This window comes from Schistocerca nitens, chromosome 3 (assembly GCF_023898315.1).
Source record: "Schistocerca nitens isolate TAMUIC-IGC-003100 chromosome 3, iqSchNite1.1, whole genome shotgun sequence".
Taxonomy (NCBI): domain Eukaryota; kingdom Metazoa; phylum Arthropoda; class Insecta; order Orthoptera; family Acrididae; genus Schistocerca; species Schistocerca nitens.
The window spans coordinates 57,340,516-57,353,575 of NC_064616.1; the positions used below are offsets into that span (position 1 = coordinate 57,340,516).

The 13,060-nt window shown below is 38.7% G+C and overlaps 1 protein-coding gene across 3 annotated transcripts in view; it reads right to left on the minus strand.

Annotated features, from left to right (window-relative positions):
* Window positions 1-13,060, minus strand: part of LOC126248021 (uncharacterized) — a 405,163-nt gene that overhangs the window by 68,494 nt on the left and 323,609 nt on the right. For all 3 annotated transcript variants that reach the window (XM_049948611.1, XM_049948610.1, XM_049948612.1), the window contains 2 exons: window positions 8,417-8,578; window positions 151-265 (listed from right to left, as the gene is read on the minus strand). In XM_049948611.1, coding sequence (XP_049804568.1) covers window positions 151-265; window positions 8,417-8,578 — 277 coding nt within the window. The remainder of the gene's footprint in view (window positions 1-150; window positions 266-8,416; window positions 8,579-13,060) is intronic.

The following is a 13,060-nucleotide window of genomic DNA, read 5'->3' on the forward strand; positions in this document are numbered from 1 at the left end:
TACTTCATCTGTGACTTTCATGTATTGTGTCGTCCTTGAAATATATTTGTTCAACTTGAAGTTTTAACACACCAGCCTCCACAAACTTATAATTTCAATGAACTTTCATTTTTCCATCGAACTGGAGCATTTTAGTGTAAATTAACTCACCTGCCAGTTAATGTTTGGTGCTGAAGATGTATAAATACAGCTCTGCAGCATGAGCAAAAAGAAGTCATTGGGGTTCCAGCAAGATTTATCCTGTGGTCCAGAAACATTTCCGCATCTGAAAGAAAGTTGAAAAAAATGCTAGTAAAAACCAAAAGAATAATTCCATGTATGGATTATTTACAGTAATAGCTTTCTGACAGACAAGAGCAATGTCGAAGATTACTGCAAAAACGAACAAGTGTATAGTATTTTCCCATTCATTGCTTCTTCACATTAAGTAAATCTTATTTTACAGGATCAGTAATTGTGACCCAGGCATTAGTAAAGCTAATTCCTAGGATAAAAGATTGTTATTCACTCACTGTGCATATCACTGATTTTTCCCCAATGCGAAGATCTACAGCATCTATTACCATACTTTTACCACCGCCACCACCACCACCACCACCACCACCATTCTCATCATGATTATTCATCATTATCATTACTCACTACCACTTCAACAATAATGGCAGTCCAATGTCAATTTCTTATGTGACATGAAACAAAAAGAAGGAAGGTTGGAAGGAAGACAAGTACTATAGCATCTATTACCATACATTTACCACCACCACCACCACCATTCTCACAGTACTCTTCCACAACCAAAAGCCAGTGGTTTAAGCCATTGCACTTCACTTCAGCATCTTGGGAAAGCATTGCAAAAACTCGTCATGTATTCAGGCTGAATCCTTGCACAAGAAACTGTGCCCAGTGGTTGCAATAACACACAGGTCACATCCATCTACAAGAAGGATAACAGAAATGACCCACAAAAATGCCATCCTATATCACTGATCTTCAACTGTTATCAATTCTTAGAATATATTCTGAGCTAAAATGTAGTGAGACATACAACTTCCACCATGATATGATAGCAAAACATCTTGCCCAAAACTCCAAAATATTTTGGTCCTATGTAAAGTCACTAAATGAGGTGAAGCATTCACTCTGCCACTCGTCAACCAGTCTGATGTGATAATGAAAGACACAAAAGGAAAGCTGCAGTTTTAAATTTCTCATTTAAAAAATCTTACATGCAGCACGATCATACAGACATAACTTCATTTGACTCACACACAGACTGCCGTAAGGAGGACATAGAAATTAGCATCCCTGGCATTGAGAAGCAACTGAAAGAATTGAAAACAAATAAATAAGTAAGTCCAGCTGGAATCCCAAATTGGTATCACAGAGATCACTCTTTGACATTGGCCCCTTAACCTGCATTTATCACAAATACCTCACCCAGTGCAAAAGTCCCAAGCAACTCGAAAAAAGTGCAGGTGCCTACATTATATAAGAAAGCTAAAAGAATGGACCAGCAAAATGAGAGACCAATTCCTTAACATTGGCTTGCTGCAGAAGTCTTGAGCATATTCTAAGTTTGAATATAATAAATGTTCTTGACACAAATCAGCATGGATTTAGAAAGCACTGCTCATGAAAAACACATCTTGCCCTTTGTTGCACAATATCCTGTGAACCATGGAGGTAGCTTAACAGCAGATTCCATTTTCCTAGATTTTCAGAAAGTGTTTGACATAGTGCTGCACTGCAGACTTTTAATGAAGATATGGACATAATGGAGCGGGTTATCAGACATGAGAATGGGTGGAAGACTTTCCAAGTAATATAACACTATGCCGTCCTGGATGTTGAGTGTTCATCAGAGACACTGGTATCATCAAGAGTGCCCCAGGGAGGTGTGATAAGACTGCTCTCGTTCTCTACATACATATATGATTTGACAGATAATGTAAGCTACAATCTGTGACTATGTGCTGAAGATACAGTTGCTTGTCCTGTTTCAGAGGAAACCTCTCAGCCTACAAGATCCAGGCAATCACAGTGTGTCGGATTATTGGTAGTTGGGAGCTCCAATGTTAGGCACATTATGGGGACCCTTACGGACATGGCTGCCAAGGATGTGAAGAAAGCCAATGTGCACTCTGTGTGCATACTGGGTGGAGTCATTCCAAATGTGGAACAGGTCCTTCCAGTTGCCATGAGGTGCACAGGGTACAGCAAACTGCATGTGGTGGCTCACATCAGTAGCAATTATGTGTGTCGCTTTGGATCAGAAGAGATTCTCTATGGTTTTGAGCAGCTAACAGAAGTGGTAAAGGCTGCCAGTCTTGCTTGTAAGATGAAAGCAGAGCTCACAATTTGCACCATAGTTGACAGGACAGATTGCACACTTCTGGTACGGAGCTGACTGGAGGGTCTGAATCAGAGGCTTAGACAGTTCAGTGACCATGTAGGTTGCAGATTCCTCAACTTGTGTCAGGGGGTGGGTGGGTTTCAGGTTCTGCTCAATAGGTCAGAAGTCCACTACACGCAGAAGGTGGCTAAATGGATAGCAGAGGCTATGTCGTGTGGACTAAGCAGTTTTTTAGGTTAGAAGGACTTGGGGAAACACAGAAAGGGCTTCAATCTCAGAGGATGCAGGTAAAACACAGGAAGAATGTAGATCCAGGAACCATCAGTATAACAGTTGTAAATTGTCATAGCTGTGTTGGGATAGTACCAGAGCTCCAAGTGCTAATAGAAAGCACTGATGCTCAAATAATTATAGGTACTGAAAGCTGGTGAAAGCCAGAGATAAGTTCAGCTGAAATTTTTGTGAAGGACCTAACAGTACTCAGAAATGACAGGCTAAACACAGTTGGTGATGGCGTGTTTGTTGCTGTTAGACGTAGTTTGTCTTGTTGCAGAATTGAAGTAGATAGTTTCTGTGAGTTAGGAAGGGCAGAGGTCATTCTTGGCAACCGGATTAAAATAATAACTGGGTTCTTTTACTGATCTCCCAACGCAGATGATCCAACTGCTGAAAGGTTCAAAGAAAACTTGAGTTAATTGTAAACACATGCCCAACTCATACAATTATATTTGGTGGTGACTTCAATTTGGCCTTGATATGTTGGTGAAAATACATGTTTAAATCTGGAGGCATGCATAAAGCATCATCCAAAATTGTGCTAAAAGGAGTCTCTGAAAATTATTTCGAGCAGTTAGTTCATGAGCCCACGTGAATAGTAAACAGTTGTGAAAACACACTTGACCTCTTAGCAACAAATAATCCTGAGCTAATAATGGGTATCAAAACAGATAAAGGGATTGGTGAACACAGGGTCATAATAGCGAAATTGACTATTGTAACCCGAAAATCCTTGAAAAATAAACGAAAAATACACCTATTCAAAAAAGCAGATAAAAATTCACTTGACACCTTCCTGAGAGACTGACTCCACTCCCTCCAAATTAACAATGTAAGTGTAGAACAGGTGTGGCTTGAATTCAAAGAAATAGTGTCAACAGCAATTGAGAGATTTATACCACATAAATTAACAAATGATAGAGCTGATTCCCCTTTGTCCACATAATGTGTCATACCACTGTTGGAGAAACAATGAAAAAAGCATGATAAATTTAAATGAATGCAAAATCTCCAAGATTGGTGATCTTTTAAAGAAGCTCGAAATTTAGCATGGACTTCAATGTGAGATGCTTATAATAGTTCCCATAACGAAATTCTGTCTCAAAACCTGGCACAAAATCCAAACACATGCTGATTATATGTAAAGTATATTAGCAGCAAGACACAATCAATGCTTTTCTGCACAATAGCAATGGAAAAACATTGGAAAACAGTGCTACTAAAGCAGAATTACTAAACACAGCCTTCCAAAATTCCTTCACCAAAGATGATGAAGTAGATATTCCAGAATTCGAATCAAGAACAGCAGCCAACATGAGTAACATGGAAGTAGACATCCTCAGAGTAGTGAAGCAACTTAAATCACTTCATAAAAGCAAGTCTTCTGGTCCAGACTGTGTACTAGTTATGTTCCCTTCAGAGTATACTGATGCAGTAGCACCGTACTTAACAATCATATACAACCGCTCGCTAGACAAAAGATCTGTACCGAAAGGCTGGAAAGTTGCACAGGTCACACCACTATGAAGCTGCCCCTTAAGGTGAAAGTGAGGTTGGGTGCTGTTGCATGTAAAAATGAAATCATTGGTATCTTTGTGAAGTTGAGGAAACAATCAGTTTTGCAGCATGTCCAGGTATGACATTCCTGTCACAGTTTCCTCTGCAAAAAAAGAAAGATCCATAAATTTTGGAAACAGAAACAGCAAAATTCATATACAGTTTTGGTGAGTCTCTTTCATGTCCAACAATGACACCAGGATTTTGTGACCCTCGAATTTTTACATTATGGCAGTTTACTTTACCTGAGAGATGAAACACTGATTCATCTGAAAAGATGAGTCATTTGGAGAAAGAGTTATCTGCCATATCCTGGAGAACTGAAATGAAAATTCCTACTTTCTGTTATGGTTGCCAGAAAGCAGTTGCTGCCATAACTGCAACATGTAAGACTTCATATGCAGGCGTCATTTCAGAACACACCGCACTGACATTTCAGGAAGTTGAAGTTCCTGCCCTGCCCATCTTGTGGGCTTCTGAGGACTCCATGTGAACGCATCTCTGATACACTCAACATTTTCATCAGACGTGCATGGCTGACCAGTGCTGTTCACTTTGCAGATCCAACCAAACTCCAAGAATTTTGTATGACAGTCATAAATCTACTTTGCAGTGGTGGCTTTTTACTGAATCGACAGCAGAATGCACATTGCACTTGGACAATGCACTGACTTTGTGGAAATTCCAACACACAAAATGATTTCCTTTGTGGTGTAGATTCTGTGTTGCAACAAACAACAGTGCAGCTGTGTCAAAACTTTGAACCTTCCTCTATCCAGTGACACATGCAATGTGTTTCTGACTTTTATAGTTTGTCCGTAAGAAACAACTGAAATCTTAATCACCTGGTACACCTCTGTAATGAGGCTTATGATAATTTATGGGGCTACAGAATGGTTGAATAATATAGAACAGAAGGCAGCTGTTAAGGGGCTTGGGAAGGTGCAAAAATAGGTCTGCCTAACCAAAACAGGAGGAATTAGCAGGACACCCAAACTGAGATGGAGACCATGATGGACATGCCCTCATTACATGTTTGAGTTACACTGGAGGCAGTGGAAGGGGCAGATAGGTTAAAAACCTGAAACTGTTTAGGATATTCAGCATCCCACACCAATATAATGAATGTGGTAAATATTTGAATGGTGAAGAAAATGTCAGCTGACTATACAGTAACTTGCAGCAGCTTCAATGAACCTTTTAATGTAATGGTTGGAAGTAGGGAGCATCAGAAGGATGAACCATGATACCATTTAGGAGACATGATACTTTGGTTTACTGATGGGTCAAAAACAGATGAAGGTTCTGGGGCCTGGATACAGACTAGACAGGGGAGTGGATTCTCTCTAGGGAAGCTGCCTATGGTATTCCTGGCACAGATATTTGTTATCAGAGTGGGCATGGAGGAGAATCTACAAAGGAGCTACAAGTATCATGGCATCTACATTCATTGTCAGGCAACTCTGAAATCGCCATCATCCCAAGCAATGACATCAAAGATCATTGCAGAATGCCACAAATCCTTTACGAGGGTAAGGCAAAGCAATAGGGTAAACCTGCTGTGGGTCCACGGTTACTCAGCGATTAGCAGTAATGAACAAGCTGATAGGCAGGCCAGGACAGGAGAAACTGTCTTACCCATCACTAGGGCAATGGTAAAACCATAACTATGTAGCTAGATCAGGAGACAGAAAAGACTGGCTATGGGAACTTCAGGAAAAACCTGCACCTGATGGGTATAGAGAAAGAAGCTCGTAAGTATAGACTATGTGGTGAGGGGGACGAAACTGCACCAGATGTAGTCTTCCAATAAAAAGCACTGGAGACTAAAGGACACAGAATATTTGGGTCATTAATTGCTGAAGAAACCTTATATAGTACAGACCTTGTGAAGAGTCTTCTTTAAGAATACTGGCTGGCTTTTCTAGAACGACACAGAGAGAAACGGCACAATTAACTAAGTTTCAGTACAGGCAACAGAGGGCTAAGACTACTAATTTTTTATCTCCCTGTGTAAATCAAATCAATACCAAGGTACGTTTGTTTCATACAGCATGTGGCATAGTATAGCCATCTCTATACCAAATGTATCACCATATTACTTTCTGGCAGAAATACATCTTGCATGACATCTACACTACACTAAGATCTGAATGTGGTGGCATAAGTTGTCGTCAGCACTCCAGGTGGCAAAGAAGTTGCTAGAAGATCGATAGCAGGCACTGGAGCAAGCAAGACTATCTGCAGAGAGGCCAAAGACAGACATGCATGAAACATACCACGAATGCCCTCTCAGCCACCAGTATTTAGATCACCACTATGGACTGGGGGGCCCAGTCAGTCATCCAGTGAGTCACTGAGTGGAGTCATCAATTGAAGCCCAGAGTTGCAGTCGCAGACAGTCACAGTTGCAATCAGAGTTTCAGTCTCAGACAGTAATAATAGCAACCAGAGTAGTGTACATAGTGGACTTGTACTTCAGCAGCAGTGAGGCTGATGTGGACTATTTCATATGTTTCCTAAGTTACATATGTTAAAAGGTAATGAGGAGGTATCACACATTTTTCTGGATGTAGCTGCTACTTATAACACTTGGTATGTAAAATAACACAGTTTGCCGATGTTTGTTACTTCAGAACTTCATCCCTGGTGCAACTCTCCTTTCACACATTAACAACAAAACTGTTCTTATGTGTGAACATACAACATATAAATTTCTAAGTAGAGAATAAATTGCTCTTCCTATTGGCATGAACTGGTGCTCAAAGTGTAAGAGAAATGAAATAAATTGACACTTAGTGTGCAGAAGAACAGATAAGGAATATTATCATTTTACTAGAAGGTAAGCTTTTATCTCATGACAGTGCTTGTGATAGTACTGAGAGTAATACAAACATCTTCAGCTAGAGGTAGACATAGTCTGCAATGACGTAATCAGTCAGTGTACTTACAGTAATGTAATAAATTTATGGTAATAGCTTGATGACAATGTTGCAAATACATGTAAGGATTGGAATTTAGAATGACTAACAATTTCAGTCACCTTCATGTAATGAACATCATGGTTTTTGTAATTCAAAACAGGAATGTATTTTTTTACTTTCTCAGTAGTTGTCGATGCCATTCTTGACAACTTACAATTCCCTACCACTTTTGTAGATGCTGCCATTTTTACCTAACAAGGGGAGGCCGCCAATTGTGAAATTCAGATTTGATTCATACTGTGCATAATAAAAGCTCATGGCCAGAGGTGTAATGTGACAAAGCACCAAGATGCACTTCTCAGCCGTTGTCGAGAAAATCGCCAGTTAAAAGAAACCGTTGCGGTGAAATACTCTCTACGATTTATACTTTCCTATAGTGTCATGGCGCAGCAGTAAGCGCTCGGTTTATATATATAAAAAACAAAGATGATGTGACTTACCGAACGAAAGTGCTGGCAGGTCGACGACACACAAACAAACACAAACATACACACGAAATTCCAGCTTTCGCAACAAACTGTTGCTTCATCGGGAAAGAGGAAAGGAGAGGGAAAGATGAAAGGATGTGGGTTTTAAGGGAGAGGGTAAGGAGTCATTCCAATCCCGGGAGCGGAAAGACTTACCTTGGGGGAAAAAAGGACAGGTATACACTCGCGCACACACACACACATATCCATCCGCACATACACCAAAAGTGTGTGTGTGTGTGTATATATATATATATATATATATATATATATATTCCCGGCAATCAGTTGCAACAATTATGCAGATAATAAGTTGTTGAAAGTCGTTTGTTGTGGAAAAACTGGCGACTTCGAACATGATTCTGTTTTCCGCAAACAAAGTTGTATTTCACAAATGTTATTAATTGTCTTCATAATGTTTACACGTGTAGTTAACGGAAGACATAGAAATGATATTCCGAAACGAATGCATATAGTGTAAGTCAAACGTTCGAATTAGAGTAGAGACCCCACGAACCCGAGCGCTTACCGCTGCGCCATGACGATGTAGGAAATTATAAATCGTAGAGTATTTCACCTCAACGGTTTCTTTTAACTGTCGATTTTCTTGACAACGGCTGAGAAGTTCATCTTGGTGCTTTGCCACATTACACCTCTGGCCATGAGCTTTTATTATGCGCAGTATGAATCGAATCTGAATTTCACAATTGGCGGCATCCCCTTGTAAGTGGTTCAGTCAAAAATACTCTAAATCTGTCATATTTGAAGACATATCTCACCTGTAAATTGACACTGGATGACCTCTTGTTCTAAGTTTAAGAACAAGCTGTTCTGCAACCCACTTTGACTGCGCATATCCACATTTAAGGTGTTGTGCATATTGTGACATGTCATCGTCTTCTCCACAGTCAACCATTCCTTCTGGATACACTGCATTAGTACTGTGAAATGATACAAAATATTGATATTTATTCAGAAAATTGTGTAAAGCCATATTACCGATTAATGGGGAGATGTGAAGAATTTGGTAATGAACAACAATGGTCCTTTATTAATGGGAATGTATGCAAGAGAACAAGTGTAAATTCTCAATTTCCACAATGAAACAATGAATTTGTTTTTTACTTCCTTGTCTTATTCTATTTTCAGTACAAGGTTAGTGCCTAATAAATATTTGGTTAGTATGCATCTGATACCTGTTTCAGTGTATGGACAACCTTCCCAAAGCCATAACACAACCCTAAGCTAATTGGAGGATTACTTGTACACCATTTGTTCATGCTTATTTAGGTTTTACATTTTATCTTTTTGTGTCATATTTCTCAGGTTGTGTAAAGAGAAATATATTAGTAAAAGAAGTATTGGCAGACTGAAGATCTAGAGCAGTCATTAGGTGTGCCTGGATGGCTCAGATGCTTGAGAATTGTATGTAGAAGGAAAAGCAATAGAAGTTTATATACAGTGATTACTTCTTAGAAATGATTTTTTCCAACGTTTTCTGCTCTACAAGGAAAATTTTATTCGGGCAAGAGACTTCTGAAAAAACAGAATTAGAATTGAATAGTAACGACTATACAATGAACAATGTGAGAAATATTTGACTAAGTTAATAGCAAAATTATTTTTATGGCACTATATAAGAACTCCAAAAGTTTTGTTCATGTATGAAATTAGATCTCAGATAACTGTCCATTCAGTTTCTTGTTGAACAAAGTGATACAAAAATGAGAGAAAACAAAGTGAAGGCTTAAATTATAAATTCCATTTTTCAAAACTTACTGAACAAAGAAGATAGTGATACAGCTATTTTGCTCAACCATCACAGCGATGAGAAGATGTGGTACAGAGAGATAAACAACTGTGAACTCAAAGAGCAGGTAAAATCTCTGCATGAAAGTAGAGACCAGGATTCAGTTTCTGTTGAATTATTCTGAAGTAACTACATAGTGGATGCACCTTGAGTTTGTTATTATATATAATGTTGACATCAGTGAGGTATTGATAGTCATAGTTTTTAGTTGGTGTATCTTTGTTTTGTCTTAGATGTTTCACTGGATAATCTTTGACCTACTCTGCACAGTCCACATTAATGGCTATGACGGCATGTGGACACAATGTTATACATATACAGCTGGTAGTAATGATGGAACATTGTACATCCAATACCTCATACTGTAATTACAAAGATGAATAGCTGAGGTGGTTTTATAAGTACTTTGTTACAGAGATATAAGTTGTGATGTATTTATTGTTGCTTCACTAAACAGCTGTATACTTTTATGTTACACCCTTTGTTTCATGTATTTGTATTCTTCTTTGGTTCAGTGAACCTGATGATGGTCTGAGCCTAGAGTGAAATTGATTGTCTGTGATAAAATGTACCGTTACAGCTGTGTATTGCATAATGCAGTTCTTAACATTGATTAAAGCTGTACACCACCCCCATAAAATATTTCTAGCTAAACTCTGTCCAGAGAGGCTCAGGCTTCAGAATGCCCAACACTACTGACTGATCACTGTGTCATCCTCAGATGACTGGCATCATTGAATGCAGAAATGTATGAGCATGGGATCAGCACACCAATCTCCTGGACATAGTCAGTTTTTGCAACTTGGAGCCACTAATACATGGTTGAGAAACTCCTCAATTGGCATCTTGAGGGTGAGTGCACTCTGGTAGGTCAACAGTGCATCTTGAGGGTGAGTGCACTCTGGTAGGTCAACAGTGCATGGCAGCCTAGATGGTCACCCATTCAAGTGCTACCACAGCCAACATTGCTTAACTTTAGTGACCTATGGGAACCAGTGTATCCACCACAACACAACCATTGACCATTGAATTCTTCACTGTGAGTAATAAAATTAAAGATAGTCACCATACTGGAGAGAGACCATTTCTCTTGCTACAATGAATGGAGTAGCTTGATGTGCCACAGGACAGGTGTAATTAGACTTCATACTGATCTACAGATTGGCAGTTGAATGTATGATGGACAAGATGTGCGGTATCAGGTCATTTGTTCTGGCCGGGTTGTTGGCTAGGAAAAATCCTCTGTCACCTGAGTTAACTATCACAGTCTGTTGATTACAGGGGCTTTCATCAATTATTGCAGATAGTAAAAGTGGATAGGCAGACCACACAACAGCAAAGCATTCACTAATTCAATGCTGGTCCTGTCTCTAAGGACTGTCATTAACAGGTAATTAAACCCTAATGTTCCTTCCTTCCTTCTTCCAATGTAATATAATAATAAGAAGTGAAACTCTTACATCCCAAGCTGCCTCCTTGATATGGGGTACAGAAGCCACCTCTGATCTTTGAATACACAAGGGCACAGAGATTAAGAGGGACATAAGATTACCACCATTAGACACTTGAGCCATGATACAATGTTACCTGGACTGGTGAGTCACTGTACATTGCAACATAGCAGACCAAGAAACATATATTGGAGTTTAAAAGTTGTGCCACAGTCACAAAAAAGTTTTCAGTGATCCAGGAAAATCTCTTTTTGCACCTCATAATGTATGCCATTGGGCATCCTATTTTATTTGTAATTAATTTAAGTAACTGTAAGTCAATCTAAATTGTATTACTAATGATATTCAGACCACCTTCAATTGCTAGAAATACGAGATTGACTGGAGGCTGTGAATGCCAAGAGACTGTGTTCAAGACAGAATTTTTTAGTGCTGAATGAGTGTTTGAGTCCAATCCAGCTCACATATCAGTGTTTAAGGTCTGAGTAAATTTAGTTCAAGATAGTTTCACTGAATTTCAATCAAAATTAAAAGGCATGTGTTTGTCAGTTATTTAGAATGTTACACTTATGTTCCATAAAATTAAAACCCAGAAAGGTGGAGACTGCAGCAAAGAGATTGTAACCCCCATTGTCAATTTAGTATTGAACATTCAAGCTGACAATTATCCTTTATTTTAGTGACATACGACTATTGTATTTAGTAGATTTGTGATATTCTTTGTTCTCATGAATTTAAAGAAGCAAAACACAAAATAATAAACTTTGATTTTTATTGTCACACTGGTAGTTGCTTATGTTACAACATCTATGTACACATTGAGAACAATGTATGAATATGCCAAAGAACACGTAAGACAATGCAGCATGCTTGCCAAAAAAACACCATTCAGACAGATTGCAGAGGTATTCTCATGTGGGGAATGCTTACACAGGATGAAATAGGGCAACTGATACATTTGTCATCATCACTTAAGTGTTGGGGACAAACTGCTATTGATGGGATGAGTATATTCACAATTTTGTTTTAAATAATGTCATTAGAAACTGAATATTTCACTCTGCACTGAAGAGTATTAGTCTCTCCCTTCCCTGTTGGTGTAAAACTCCCTGATAAATTAAAACTCTGTGCCAGATTAGGACTTGAATGTGGATCATTACCTTTTGCAGGCCATTTTACTACTTGTTGAGCTATGAAGGCATTATTTGTTAGTAAAATATTCATTCTAAAACTAATCCATAGGCTGTGAGTAAGCCCTATTCCAATATCTTCTTTATACTAGGAAAGTTGGTTCATCATCAGTACATGCAATAGAACTACTGTGGGATTTGGTAACTAGGAGGATGATGTTGGTGGAACTGAAGAAGTAGAGATGGGCCATCAATAATATCTGCATAGTTCAACAGGCAAGAGTACCATGTGCAAAAGCCAATGGTCTATGTGTGATTACTGGTATAACACACAGTTTTAAACTGTCAGAAAGTTCCACAAAGTCATCAGAGTTGTCAGATACTTCACAGGCAGTACTGTCATTTACAGTGCAGCCTGTCATGAGGATTGTTACCAAATCAGGTGGGTGTTCATATAATTTCGTCCATGCCCCACAAATATCAGATCTTTGAACTTTGATTTCACCTCAATTTACAACTGCAGTAGCATTTACAAACAGAAAAGAAAAAAGGGAAAATCTAAAGCAATGATTTGATATCTTCACTAATCTTCTTCCAATCATCATTTCATGAAATCATCAACAGCTTCTACTCTTTAAGAGAAATGTGAGCCTATATGTATATTTTTAATATCAATATTGCACCAGTTTCTAAAAATACTATCCCCTGTCCATAAGTATTCAATTGATAGCATTTTGGGTAATCTTGGTGAGTGTAATATAGTTTGCAACATTTTCAGGGGGGTTGTGAAAACACTACGAGTCATACTTCAATTAAACAGCACATTAGTACTGAGTTCTGACTTTGTCATAACTATATTGACACTTATTCCATTACTTACTGTTTTTGATAAAAAGTCTTATTCCTAAAGCAAAACATTACAACCTGCCATCCATTTTCATTTCCTTGGTTTACGAGGGTGGTTTCAAAAGTTCTCGGAATCACCACAACAGGTTAGCGCTAGCACAACAAGTTGTTCACATGATATTCGTT